This window comes from Chiloscyllium punctatum, chromosome 5 (assembly GCF_047496795.1).
Source record: "Chiloscyllium punctatum isolate Juve2018m chromosome 5, sChiPun1.3, whole genome shotgun sequence".
Lineage (NCBI taxonomy): Eukaryota > Metazoa > Chordata > Chondrichthyes > Orectolobiformes > Hemiscylliidae > Chiloscyllium > Chiloscyllium punctatum.
In genome coordinates this window covers 138,992,806-139,005,392 of record NC_092743.1, presented here as the reverse complement: position 1 = coordinate 139,005,392, position 12,587 = coordinate 138,992,806, and the positions used below count along the sequence as shown (strand labels likewise).

General features: G+C 37.7%; 1 protein-coding gene across 5 annotated transcripts in view; it reads left to right on the top strand.

Moving 5' to 3' along the window:
- cspp1a (centrosome and spindle pole associated protein 1a) overlaps positions 1-12,587 on the top strand; it is a 156,280-nt gene that overhangs the window by 138,021 nt on the left and 5,672 nt on the right. For all 5 annotated transcript variants that reach the window (XM_072571488.1, XM_072571489.1, XM_072571490.1 and 2 more), the window contains 5 exons: positions 734-868; positions 5,186-5,217; positions 5,925-5,982; positions 6,071-6,180; positions 6,878-6,992. In XM_072571488.1, the coding sequence (XP_072427589.1) occupies positions 734-868; positions 5,186-5,217; positions 5,925-5,982; positions 6,071-6,180; positions 6,878-6,992 (450 nt within the window). The remainder of the gene's footprint in view (positions 1-733; positions 869-5,185; positions 5,218-5,924; positions 5,983-6,070; positions 6,181-6,877; positions 6,993-12,587) is intronic.

Here is a 12,587-nt window from a genome sequence, read left to right as displayed (position 1 = left end):
TATAATACACATTCAGTAGTGTTATTGTACTTTTTCAGTTCTTTACTTCAACTCATATGGCCTTATTTGATCATTATTCTACCATATCATTCCTGCTCATAAGTATACCTATTTCTTTAACCAATTTTGTCTGCTTTTCTGCATTCAGGACACACAATACTTAAAATAATAGAACCCATCTTGTTGCTTCATTCTTCTTTGTCAGGAGTGGACAATGTAGATGTTGTTGGGACCTGAAGTTCGGAATATTGGCTGCTTGATGCAGGATAGCAAGGTGCTGTTTTTTTTCTCCCTCAGCAGACATAACGCCGTTTCAGTGGAGAATGTAGTGCAGGCCAAAATTAGTGGCTTGTATACTACTTGCCCTGGTAATTCAGATTCGCCTATGTAACCTGTTTGATTTTCTCTTCCTAAAGGAGACTTGTTTTAGTCCATGTTGATTGCTTTTATTGCATTAATACACATTTTTAGTTACATTTAAAATGTGATGGGGGAGTTTGGGTGGTAAGTATTTTTATAATTTAGAAATTTAAAAGAGTGTCAGCACAACCTCGAAGGGCCTGTACTGCACTGTAATGTTTTATATTGGGCAAAATTCCAATCTATTTATTGACTTTGCAACAGAAATGTCAGAAAGATTTGTTTTTAAATGGGGGATGTGTTTTTAAATCTGCTTACTGTGTAATTTGTAACTAAGATATTAATTTTATAACATTTTTTCTATTATAAACAGATTCAGCAACACGTGCTGAAATAAGACAAGTGTACCCAGATCCTCCAAATGATAGTAATACATTGGAGATTCAACAGGAGGCATTATTAAGAGAACAGAAAAAAAAACTAGACACAATGAAGAGGAAAGAAACAGGTCAGTGTGATACAATATTAACCAGTAATGGTAACATGTTCTTTACAATGAGCTGTGCTTAATATTTATGAAATTTAAAATTGCTTAGTCAAAGATTCATAGAGTTCTACAGCACAGAGACAGGCCCTTTGGCCCAAACTGATCCATGCTGGCCAAAATGTCCATCTATGCTAACCCTATATCCCTGCACTTAGCCCATATCCTTCTAAACCTTTCCTATTTATGTACTTGTCCTTGCCTTTGCCTTTTAAATGTTGTTAATGTACCTGCTTCAACAACTTCCACTGGCCGCTCATTCCATATGTGTACCACCCTCTGTGTAAAAGAAGTTGCCCCTCTGCTTCCCTTCCATTCTTTCCCCTCTAACCTTAAACTGATGCACCCTAGTCCTCGATTCCCCCACCCTGGGAAAAAGACTGTATGCATTCATGCCTCTCATGATCTTATTCACTTCTATAAGATTTCGCTTCAGTCTCCTATGCTCCAAAGAAATAAAGTCCTGGCTTGTCCAACCTCTCCCTATAACACAGACTGTTGAGTCCTGGCAACCTCCTTGTAAATTTCTTCTGCACTCTAGTAACATTCTTCATTCTAGCAAGGTGACCAAAACTGAACACAATACTCCAAGTGCAGTCTCACCAACGTCCTGTACAACTGTGGCATAACTTCCCAACTTCAATTTTATCCTGACTGAAGAGGCCAGTGTGCCAAAAGACCTCTTCACTACCTTTGACTCCACTTTCAGAGAACTGTGCACCTGAAATCCAAGTTCTCTCTGTTCCAAAGAATAGGGTCCTTAAGACCTTACCGTTTACCATGAATCTGGATTAGTGGTGCTGGAAGAGCACAGCAGTTCAGGCAGCATCCGAGGAGCAGTAAAATCGACATTTCGGGCAAAAGCCCTTCATCAGGAATCTTAATCAGAGCAGAGTGGCGCAGCGGGAGCGTGCTGGGTCCATAACCCAGAGGTCAATGGATCGAAACCATCCTCCGCTATTGCACAATGTCTCCTTGGGCAGCTTTCCTGTGTAATGGTGCTGTGTTCTGTTCTGTATCTTGCACCTACTCATACTGATACACTCGCGAAACTCACACGGTTCAAGTAACATGCGTTTACCATGAAACTCCTACCTTGATTTGACTTTCCAAAATGCAAGACCTTACATTTAACTGTATTAAACTCCATTTTGTTATTTCTCGACTTGTTTTGTTTAATGGGATTAAGAAGTTAGTGTGATATTTACAAATTAATTTTGATTAAAATAGTTGCGCTTGGTGGATTTTGCATTTAAATAATTTTTGGCATTATTAGTTAGTGTCAGAAATTTCTGCAAGAAGGACAGCATGTTCATTGAACAAAAGCCAAATACTCCCATGTGCTGGAATTCTGAACTAAAAGCAGAAACTGCTGGAATGGTGACATTTCCCAGATTGATAACCTTTTATCAAAACTGAGTTCATTCCAGAGAATGTCCTTGGTTTTTAATTCAGCCAAAGATTTAGGGAATGCTGTACTGCCTGAGATATGTACAAGCCCTATATAGTGGTCAGAAAATGTAGTAATGAAGAGGGTAGAAAATCTTCTGAGTAAACTGGCTTCAAATTAAAATGACTAAAAACAAGATTCTGTGGTTATTATTGTTTATTGGACTGTGCTGCATGCAAGTTAGTTGCTTTGTATTCTATATTACTAGTGCACCTGTCAGATTACTAATATTCCTGATATCAATGCTGACCCCTGAGGAACTGCGCTATGCTTTTTATTGCATGGCTGTATCTTAACTGACAAATCTGTTATGATCAAATGCCTTTTGAAAACTATGTAGATCTCATCAACAACGTCACTTTTATCAATTCTCTTAACTTGCTAAAATATTCAAGTAAGTTCATTAACAAAATTTGCCCTTAGCAAATCTGTTGCTTTACTAAGTTAATCCACTTTTATCAATGTGATGCTATGTTTGATCCCAATGTATAATCTCATTCTCATCACTTGAACTTAAACAAAGTAGTTCGTAATTGCAGTTCTTCTCCTTGTACCATTTTTTTGAACAAGTCTGTGCATGGCAGTGCTCCAGGTATTCAAGGAATGTTGGAATGTAATAATCAGTGCCTCTGAAATTTCCTTTCTTAACTTCTCTCAGTATCTTAACTGCATCTCATTCAGCACAGCCAGAAAGTACAGCCACTTCCTGTTCCAGTTCTTAGCATAGCTAGTGTCTCTTTTACTTCCACTATGACTTGGTAAAGGCAGGTGCAGAACATCCATTGCTTAAATCCTCCTCTAGGTTCCTAATCGGCCCCACTCCTCTTGTAAGCCTATGGAAGGCTTTTGGCTTCCCTTCTCTGTTAGCTACTAGTCTCTTTGTTTTTCAGTTGTTTCTTTTCTCTTCCTTTCTGAATGTAATATTTCACTGGTTCTCAATTATATTAATCACTTGACATATGTCATCTCAGCTTCATTTCTCATCCAGGGACTAATCGCGAATGGTTTCTCCAATACAGGCAGCCTATTCCTAGTTCTTTTATAATTTCTGCTAACTTTGATTCCATCTTACCTTGGCCTGACTCATTCTTACCACATTGAAGTTAATCTTCTACCAGTTATCTTTTTTTAAAAGCTCTGGATTGTTTCTTGTCCTACTTCTTAGCAAATCTAAACATTATGATTGTTGTTGCCTGAATGTTCTATACTGACATTCGATCCATTTGATCCACTGCATTCACAGAGCCAGGTCCAGTCTTGCCCCTTTTCTCAGTGGATCGGTAATGCACACTGCTGTAGAAAGTTCTCCAGAAATATTTGCTGGCTCTGCCCCTTTATGTCAATCAATCTGTATTAAAATAATTGAAGTTGCCCCATTATAACAATTTTATAATTTTTCCATCTTAATAATTTCTTTACATTTCATCTGTACGTATGCACTATTGTGGAACAATCTGTTAATGACTGGCACCTTCGTGTTTCCAAGTAGTTGTTTGTACTTATTTGCAATTATTTTGAGTAAAATGCATCAGACTTGTATTTGCTCATCCCATTTGACATTGTATTCCCTTGTGCTCAGCTTTTTTTTTGCAACAATTCCATGGAGAGAACAAATGAATGTACAAAAAAGATGCACAGAAAAACACCTGCTGGTCCACTCAGTCTGTCCATAAGTTAGGGAAACATTTAACTGAATAAATTACCATATCAGTCTGGATCCATTCAATCACCTAGTAGATGTTACAAAACAGATTTAAAAACTCCTGAATGAAGGGGAGATCCAATTGTTTTTATTTCTAGAATGAGATATCCATATTTCTCATTTGTGGTCTCTGCACTAGCAGAAACAGGTTTGGTTTTCAGTTGAATTATTACCACAAATAGACTTGACCACACAATCCAGCAACTGTTTTTAGACCTATTATTCTTTTGGGGGAAAGAAAGAACAACTTAACAGCCTAGCTCTACACTTACGTGCTCTTTGTCCTCCTCCCAAACCTTTCCAGTTTAAATAATTGGTCTACATAAACTCTTCCCTTCTTTTATTGTATAAACTTCAATTAAACCTCCTGATCTGAGGTACAGCGTTGCCCTAATAATCACTCTGACAACCTATTACACATGAGTGCCACCACAAGAATATTTACAATCTTGGTAAAATAGTAATTTATTTTCAAACTGATTAAGAATAACAACCACAACATTCTGATAAGCCTCAGCAAGTCAAGCAGCATCTGGAGAGAAAAACATAAGGCTACATTTTAGATCAAAGATCTTTAACATATCTTCAAAATGTAATGCCATATTTGACTGATCTGTTGTGTTTCTCCAGTATTTTGTGACTTTATTTAAGATTTCCATCCTCGGTAGATATTTATTTTGAAATAAAATAACTGATGAATGCTAAATTACCTACTGTATACATTTTAAGAGTTTAAAACTCAATGTACTAGTGCTCTGTCAAGATGTTCTGTATGCAGGAACAAACAGAGGCAAGAAACTAACCTATCTGGAAGCCAACACACAAGTTTGTGTACTTGGAGATATATGTTTTGTGTTGATCTTCAAGCTCAATCTTATGTGGAAATTGAATTTCTTTCAAAGAAAGAGATACAATGCTAGGGGTACTAGCACTGGTTAGTAACTGAGTGTTTACATTTTCCACATAGGGCAGTGGCAGTGGTGACTTGGCTTACATTGTACTCTAGACATTGTTACTTGTTAAGATCAGCAAGGAAAATTCAGTAATGGTCTTTGCATATTAATACCTTAATACATTTTTTTTTAACCAAACATTGAGAAATTTTACATTTTTTTTTCTGTTTTACTAGTTGCTCGTATGAATCCACATGATGTTGGACTGGTAAGGAAAATCATGCTATAAGCAATATTGTGCCTGTAGTTTTATTCAAAAGGATTTGAGAACTCTAAACACTGACAATAGATGAATAACACCAATAGTTTCAACACAAAAGAATACCACCTACTTCTCTTTATTCAGGGTTGTTCAGTTCAAATGTTTTGGATATTCACATTGAATTTACTTATTTTCTCGCAAAAATGAGTCGAAGTTAATTGAAGTGTGTGTGCAGTTTATGGATTCTCTACACAATGGGCTAATTTGAAACGCTTCTAAATCTGTTTGCTTTGATATTCAATTTTATAATCTTTAATCTTGATCAGTAAACCTGTCCCACAGACAGAATGGTTCAACATCTTAACACTATCCGATTATTGCTCATAACATTGCATGCAAATAAATTGAATTCACTTACGCTTACTTCAGGTTTCTCACAAGAGATTGAAAGAAGATCGGTTTTTTTGTCATGTTTAAATAAAATTGTAAATTTTCTTACATATAGTTAAATTTTTAACCCAAATGTGAAAGAAAAGCTATTGCCAAGTTCCTCCTTTTATCAGGTGAATTGTTGAAAATCACATTCTGATTGTAGGGTTCAGTATGCTGATGTGAACATAATGTATTGTTCATTCTGTTCTGCTTGCGCATGTAATGTTTCCTGCTGTATGTGAGTTTCCTATATTAGTTACATGGAAATTTCTCCCACCAAGGATTCACATGATGACTTGACGAAGAACTCATTGCTTGAATCTGAAAGTGCCTTTATAGGTAAATGTTATAGTCATAATCTCTGAAATTCTTGCAAAGGTGCATTTTCAGAGTGTATGTTAAAGTTATTTGAACCTCTGTTGAACAGGAAGCCATGGAGAAACATTCCCTTTTCCAGCGGATGTTGGGAGAACATCTTCTGAACTACCTCCACGAGAGAGACGTCGCCAAAATAATAGTAGATTAGACCTTGATTCTGTATGTTGCCGATTTTATTATTGCTTTGTCTTACTTTATTCCTTCTCTTTAACAGAGCTTTGAACTGAACCCATTTTGCATTGCAACAATTTTTGCAAGTGTTCCATGACATATCTGAAGTATATTTATTGTTCAATGTGGTATAATTTTGCAAAAATATCTAATTTATAACCAACATATCATCATTAATTTCTTTTTGCAATGTTGTATGCACAAACTGAGATACTATCACTTTGACGCTATGCATCTCAGAAATAAGTCTGTATTCCTGTTATTTTTGTATACAGTTTTCTTATGTATTTGCTCAAATTTGCTCTCTTCTTGGGGCATTTATCATATGAGAGAAATTAGGCAATTGTTCTTAGGTTGCTAGAAATTTGTCAGCATCAAGACACAATTGTTTAAGCAAGTTGTGTAGCCCACTGACTGACGTTTTGCTGTAGATAATCAACTGACAAATGAAGGCCACATTGGAAACAACTTAAGTGCAACATAATAAGAAAATATACTTTTTGTATGTACTGTGGGGCAAAATTAGAATGGCAATTACTTTTTGTTGTTTTAGCAATTTTCTGTTTAAGCTACAAATTATAATTTTCATTTAGTTGAAAAAGAATTGAGTATTGACAAAAAAAATTAATCTCAGTATGCTCATTGATAATAAAATCTATTTATCATTTTTCTTTAATTGATGAAGGGCATGCAACCAATATCACAAGCAGACAGCATCTCTGCATCCAGTTTTAATGTTGATGAAGTAAGAGCCAGGACTGAACAGCGTATGAAACGTTTGGATGATATTCAGCATTCAGGTACTATTTCCCTATTTTAAATAAAATGGAATCATACTTAATGTATTCTCTCAAATTAAATAAAATCAGGAATTAAAAAGCATTTAGCCATAAAAGAGACAGCTGGATTTTCATAAGAGCCCAACTGATTCAACTAATGTCCTTTAAGGGAAGGAAATTTGTTACCTTTACCCCTTCTAGCCAAGTGAGAGCCCGGATCCACTGTGATGTAGCTGACTCTTTATTGTCATTGGAAATGGGTTAGCAAGTCACAAAATTCAATAATTAAAAAAAATTTAATAATAAAACTAGATGGACCACCAGATTATAAAGGCATATTGAATGTACTCAATGCTGCACAGCCCTCCTCAATAATATTTTGGGGTTTTGTGCCAAAGTTGGGAGGTATCGATACATAAATTGACATATAACTTTAACTTACTTAGAACAATATGGAACACTGGCTAAAATGTATGACTATCAGCATCCCTGGATTTGTAATGTTCTGCTGCTATATCTACCAGAAATTACAGAGTAATATTTGCAATGGAGGGAGTAAGTGAATCTGCAGTCTTCAAGATTGACTCTGGACCTTACCCAATCTCATGGCATGTTGTTAAACATGAGCAAGCAAACAACTGCGACTTACACTTTTCCTCAACTGATTAATCTGTGCACCCCTATGTTAAAATAAGCGTTTTTGGAAACAGTAGTTACAAGGACATGAAATGTAGTTTGAGTACTTCAATCTCTGTCACCTAGATAAAATACAAAAGAATTGTAGATGCTGGAAATGAGAAACAAAAACAGAAAGTGCTGGAAAAGCTCAGCTGGTCTGGCAGCATCGGTGGAGAGAAATCAGTTAACGTTTTACATCTAGTGCCCTTCCTGAGAATTCAGCAATTTCTGTTTTAGTGTCTATCAGCTAGGGCGACTCAGTGGTTAGCACTGCTGTCTCACAGCACCGGGGTCCCAGATTCGATTCCAGCCTCGGTTGGCTGTGTGGAGTTTGCACATTCTCCCTGTGTCTGTGTGGGTTTCTTCCGGGTGCTTCGGTTTCCTCCCACAGTCCAAAGATGTGCAGGTTAGGTGAATTGGCTATGCCAAACTGCCCCATAGTGTTAGGTCAATTAGTCAGAGGGAAATGGGTCTGGGTGGGTTACTCTTCTGAGGGTCGGTATGGACTGGTTGGGCTGAAGGGCCTGTTTCCACACTGTAGGGAATCTAATCTAATCTAATATAGCACTGCTACTGACCTAGCCTACTGAGTCCTGAAGATCATAACTCTCAGACTGAAATCTCACCATGTAATGAGAGAACCAAAACAAGGATTTATTCTTGCCATTTTGCACAAGTACATTTGTCTGCGAGGTAAAATGCACAGTACTTGTGGAGACAAAGTTCTGTCTTCGCACTGAAGTCATCCTCTTCATGTTGTGTGGCACTACCATGATTGTAAATGCTAGACCTGCTGAGCATTTCCAGCAGTTTCTGTTTTTGTTTCTGATTTGTGGCATCCACGGTTCTTTCACATTTTATCTCGGTGACAGACATTGAAGTACTCAGAGTACATTTTACGCCCTTGTAACCACTGTTTTCAAAAAACCTTTATTTTATCATAGCTGAGGAAAAGTGTATGTCACAGTCAGTACATTGTTTGCTTACTCATGTTTAACAACATGCCATGAGATTTGATGAGGTCCAGAGTCAGTCTTGAACACTGCAAAACCACTTCAACCCTCCCATACAATGGAGTAGGAAATGGAATAGCTTCTGATCAGATCTAATAGCTTGAAACTGGATAATAACAGTTTGATCAGTGCCCTTCCTCACCTTCAATAATTATCAGTGTTGGATCTGTGTTAATTTGTACTTGAACAATAATGTTTTGAGATTGTTTTGGTGTGGGTGAGAGGTCAGTAAACTTGATATAAGCTTTCTCTTGTTAGTTCTTACTAATTTACAATATGTATACTTTTAAACTGTAATGAGCACTGGCTTTTATTTATCAGAATTTAAGTGCAAGTCTTTTCAAAGCACGCGGTAAAAATTTACAGCAACTCTGTTTATCACGTACAGGTTTCAAAAATGAGGAAATGTAATGATGATTTAAAACTGGTAGTCTGCTGCTGTATGTGGATGTTTAAGCTTATTTTGAAAGGAAAATCATTCCCTTTGCTCACACTGCTCCCTGTTGAACTATAGTAGTATCCTTACTTCTGTTGTTCATTTTTAGCATGTTCTTTTTACCACTAAGATGTAGTAATGACACACAATTAAAGAACAGGATCTCAGGGGTTATAATCTTCGAATTACTGCCTGAACCACATGCAAATTGGCATAGAATAAGGAAATGAACAGGTGGCTAAAAAGATTGGTGCAGGAAAAGAGGGGTTCCTTTTCATGGGGCACTGGCATTAGAATGGCATCAGGAGGAATGTGTACTGTTGGGTTGGCCTCCACCTGAACCAAGCTGGGACCAATGTTCTAGTGTAAAGGATAAATAAGATTGTCAACAGGACTTTACACTAGAAAGTAGGGGGGAAGGGAATGGTAAAACTCCAAAAAATATAAATGGCCATTGGAAACAAAGCAGCAAGTTTTCATCTGACAAGGTGGATTTAGTGCATGGAAAAAATTGAACAAAATGAAAGAACAACTCAGGAGAGGTTATTAAAGTCTCCAGCACATACAATAGGACAGAGTGTTTGGAAAGGGTTCAGAATCAAACTTCAAGTACACTGGATAAACGAATGACGATGAGAAAATGGACAGTCAATACAGGACGCAAGGTGTTGTATCTGAATGCACACCGTATAAGGCATAAGGTTAATGAGATTGTGGTGCAGATCAAAATTGGCAGGGATGACGTGGTGGGCATCATAGAGACCTGACTGCAAGGGGATCAGGATTGGGAGCTAAATATTCAAAGATATACATCCTATTAAAAAGACAGGCAGGTGGGCAGAAGGGGTGGGATTGCCTTATTAATTTAATTTCATTTTTTTACTAATAATAAGAAATAAACCAGAGTCAGATGATGTAGAAATGTATGGGTAGAGTTGAGAAATCGCAAAGGCAAAAAACTATAATGGGAGTAATGTACAGGCCTCCAAATAGTAGTCAGGCTTTGGGGCACAAGATACACCAGGAGATAGAAAAGATGTGTAAGAAAGGCAAAGTTACATTAATCGTGGTGGATTTCAATATGTAGGTGGACTAGGAAAATTGGGTTGGGAGTGGTTTGCAAGGAGAGGGATTTGTGGAATCACTAAAAGATGATGTTTTGGAGCAGCTTCTGGTGGACCCCACTAGGGAACAGGCAATTCTGGATTTAGTGTTGTGAAATGTCGCAGATTTGATAAGGGTTCCTTCATCTTAACTTCCCTTAGGAGGCAGTAACCATAATATAATAGAATTTACTCTGCAATTCGAGAGGGTGGACTGAGATATAATGGTATTACAGTTAAATAAAGGCAACTACAGAATTGACTGGGAGAGGAGTCTAGCAGGAAAGATAGTGGAACAATAATTGATAGGAGTTTCTGGAAGTAATTTGGGAGACACAGAAAAAATTCATCCCTAGAAAAAAGAAGCATACTAAAAGGAGGATGAGAGAACCATGGTTGATGAGGGAGGTCAAGAACAGCATAAAAGCAAAAGAGAAAGCATATAATGTGGCGAAGGGCAGTGGGAAGCCTACAAAGAACAAAAGAGGACAACAAATAAAAAGAGGGAGGATTAAATATGAAGGTAAGCTAGCCAATAATATAAAAGAATATTGTAAAAATTTCTTTAGATATCTAAAGGGCAAAAGAAAGGCATATGGACATTCGGACTGCTGGAAAATGATGCTGGATAAGTAGTAGTGGGGAACAAAGAAATGGCTGAGGAACTGAACAAGTAGAGTCATAGAGTCAGAGATGTATAGCAAGGTAACAGACCCTTCGGTCCAACCCATCAATGCTGACCAGCTATCCCAACCCAATCTAGTCCCACCTGCCAGCACCGGGCCCATATCCCTCCAAACCCTTCCAAATCATAATACCCATCCAAATGTCTTTTAAATGTTGCAATTGTACTAGCCTCCACCACTTCCTCTGGCAGCTCATTCCATACACATACCACCCTCTGAATGAAAAAGTTGCCCCTCAGAGGTGTCTTTCCCCTCTCACCCTAAACCTATGTCCTCTAGTTCTGGACTCCCCCACCCGATGGAAAAGACTTTGTCTATTTTTCCTATTCATGCCCCATATGATTTTGTAAACCTCTATAAGGTCATCCCTCTGCCTCCGATGTTCCAGGGAAAACAGCCATAGCCTGCTCAGCCTCTCTCAATAGCTCAAAACCAATAGCTACAAAGATAGGTAGAAGGATAGATAGTATTGAAGAGGTGGGAAGGCTGCAGAAGGATTTAGACAGGTTAGAGAATAGGCAAAGAAGTGGCAAATGGAATACAATGTGGGAAACTTTGGTAGGAAGAATAGAGGCATGGGCTATTTTCTAAATGGGGAGAAAATTTAGAAATATCAAGTATAAAGGGACTTAGGACTTCTAGTCAAGGATTTTCTTAAGGTAGACTTGCAGATTAGGAAGGCAAATACAATATTGGCATTATTTCAAGAGAACTTGAATATAAAAGCAGGGATGTATTTCTGAGGATTTATGAAGCTCTGGTCAGACCACATTTAAAGTACTGTGAGCAAATTTGGGTCCCACGCCTCACGAGCCAGTCCGGTGGAGGTTCACGAGAATGATCCCAGGAATTAAAGGCTTAACGTAATGGGAACGTTTGAGGATTCTAGGTATATATTTTGGAATTGAGAAGGATGAGGAGAGGATCTAATTGAAAGATACAGAATACTGAACAGCCTGGACAAAGTAGACATTGGGAAGTCATTTCCATTGGTGGGAGAGACTAGGACCCAAGGGCACAATCTTAAGAGTAGGAGAACGGAGATAAGGAGAAACTTCTGCCAGAGAGTGGTGAATCTATGGAATTCATTGCCACAGAAGGTTGTGAAGGTCAGGTCATTGTGTATATTGAAGAAAGAGATAGATTGTTCATTATCAAGGGAATAAAGGGTTACGGGGAGAATGGGATTGAGAAACTTAACAGCCATGACAGAATGGCAGAGCAGACACGATGGGCCAAATGGCTAATTTCTGCTGCTATGTCTTATTGTCTTACGCATTAAAGGAACCAAGTCTTGACGGAATACATACAATCTCGTGTTCTGTCAAAGGCTCGCTTGGCTCTGTAGCTGTTTTTCTTTGTGCAGATGTTGCCAAACTTGCTGAGTTTCTCTAGCACTTTGTATGGATCAAAAACAAAGCGATTTGCTATGAACACTTCCAATGTGCTTGAATGTGAGCCGTTTTTCCCAATCCATTCACTTGAACTTCTATGCTGCTATACAGGCACAAATACAATACTTCATCTGCAAGAAACTTTTTTTAAAAAGTTGAAAATTATTATTTCAACAGATCTGGCAGCTTCTGGGGAGAGATTGAGTGTTAATGGCTCAGGTTGATGAACAAGCAACAGATGGGAGAAATTAAAAATGAAATGTTTAAATAGGAGCAAGATCAAAGCAAGGAAGCAGAGAGATGCAT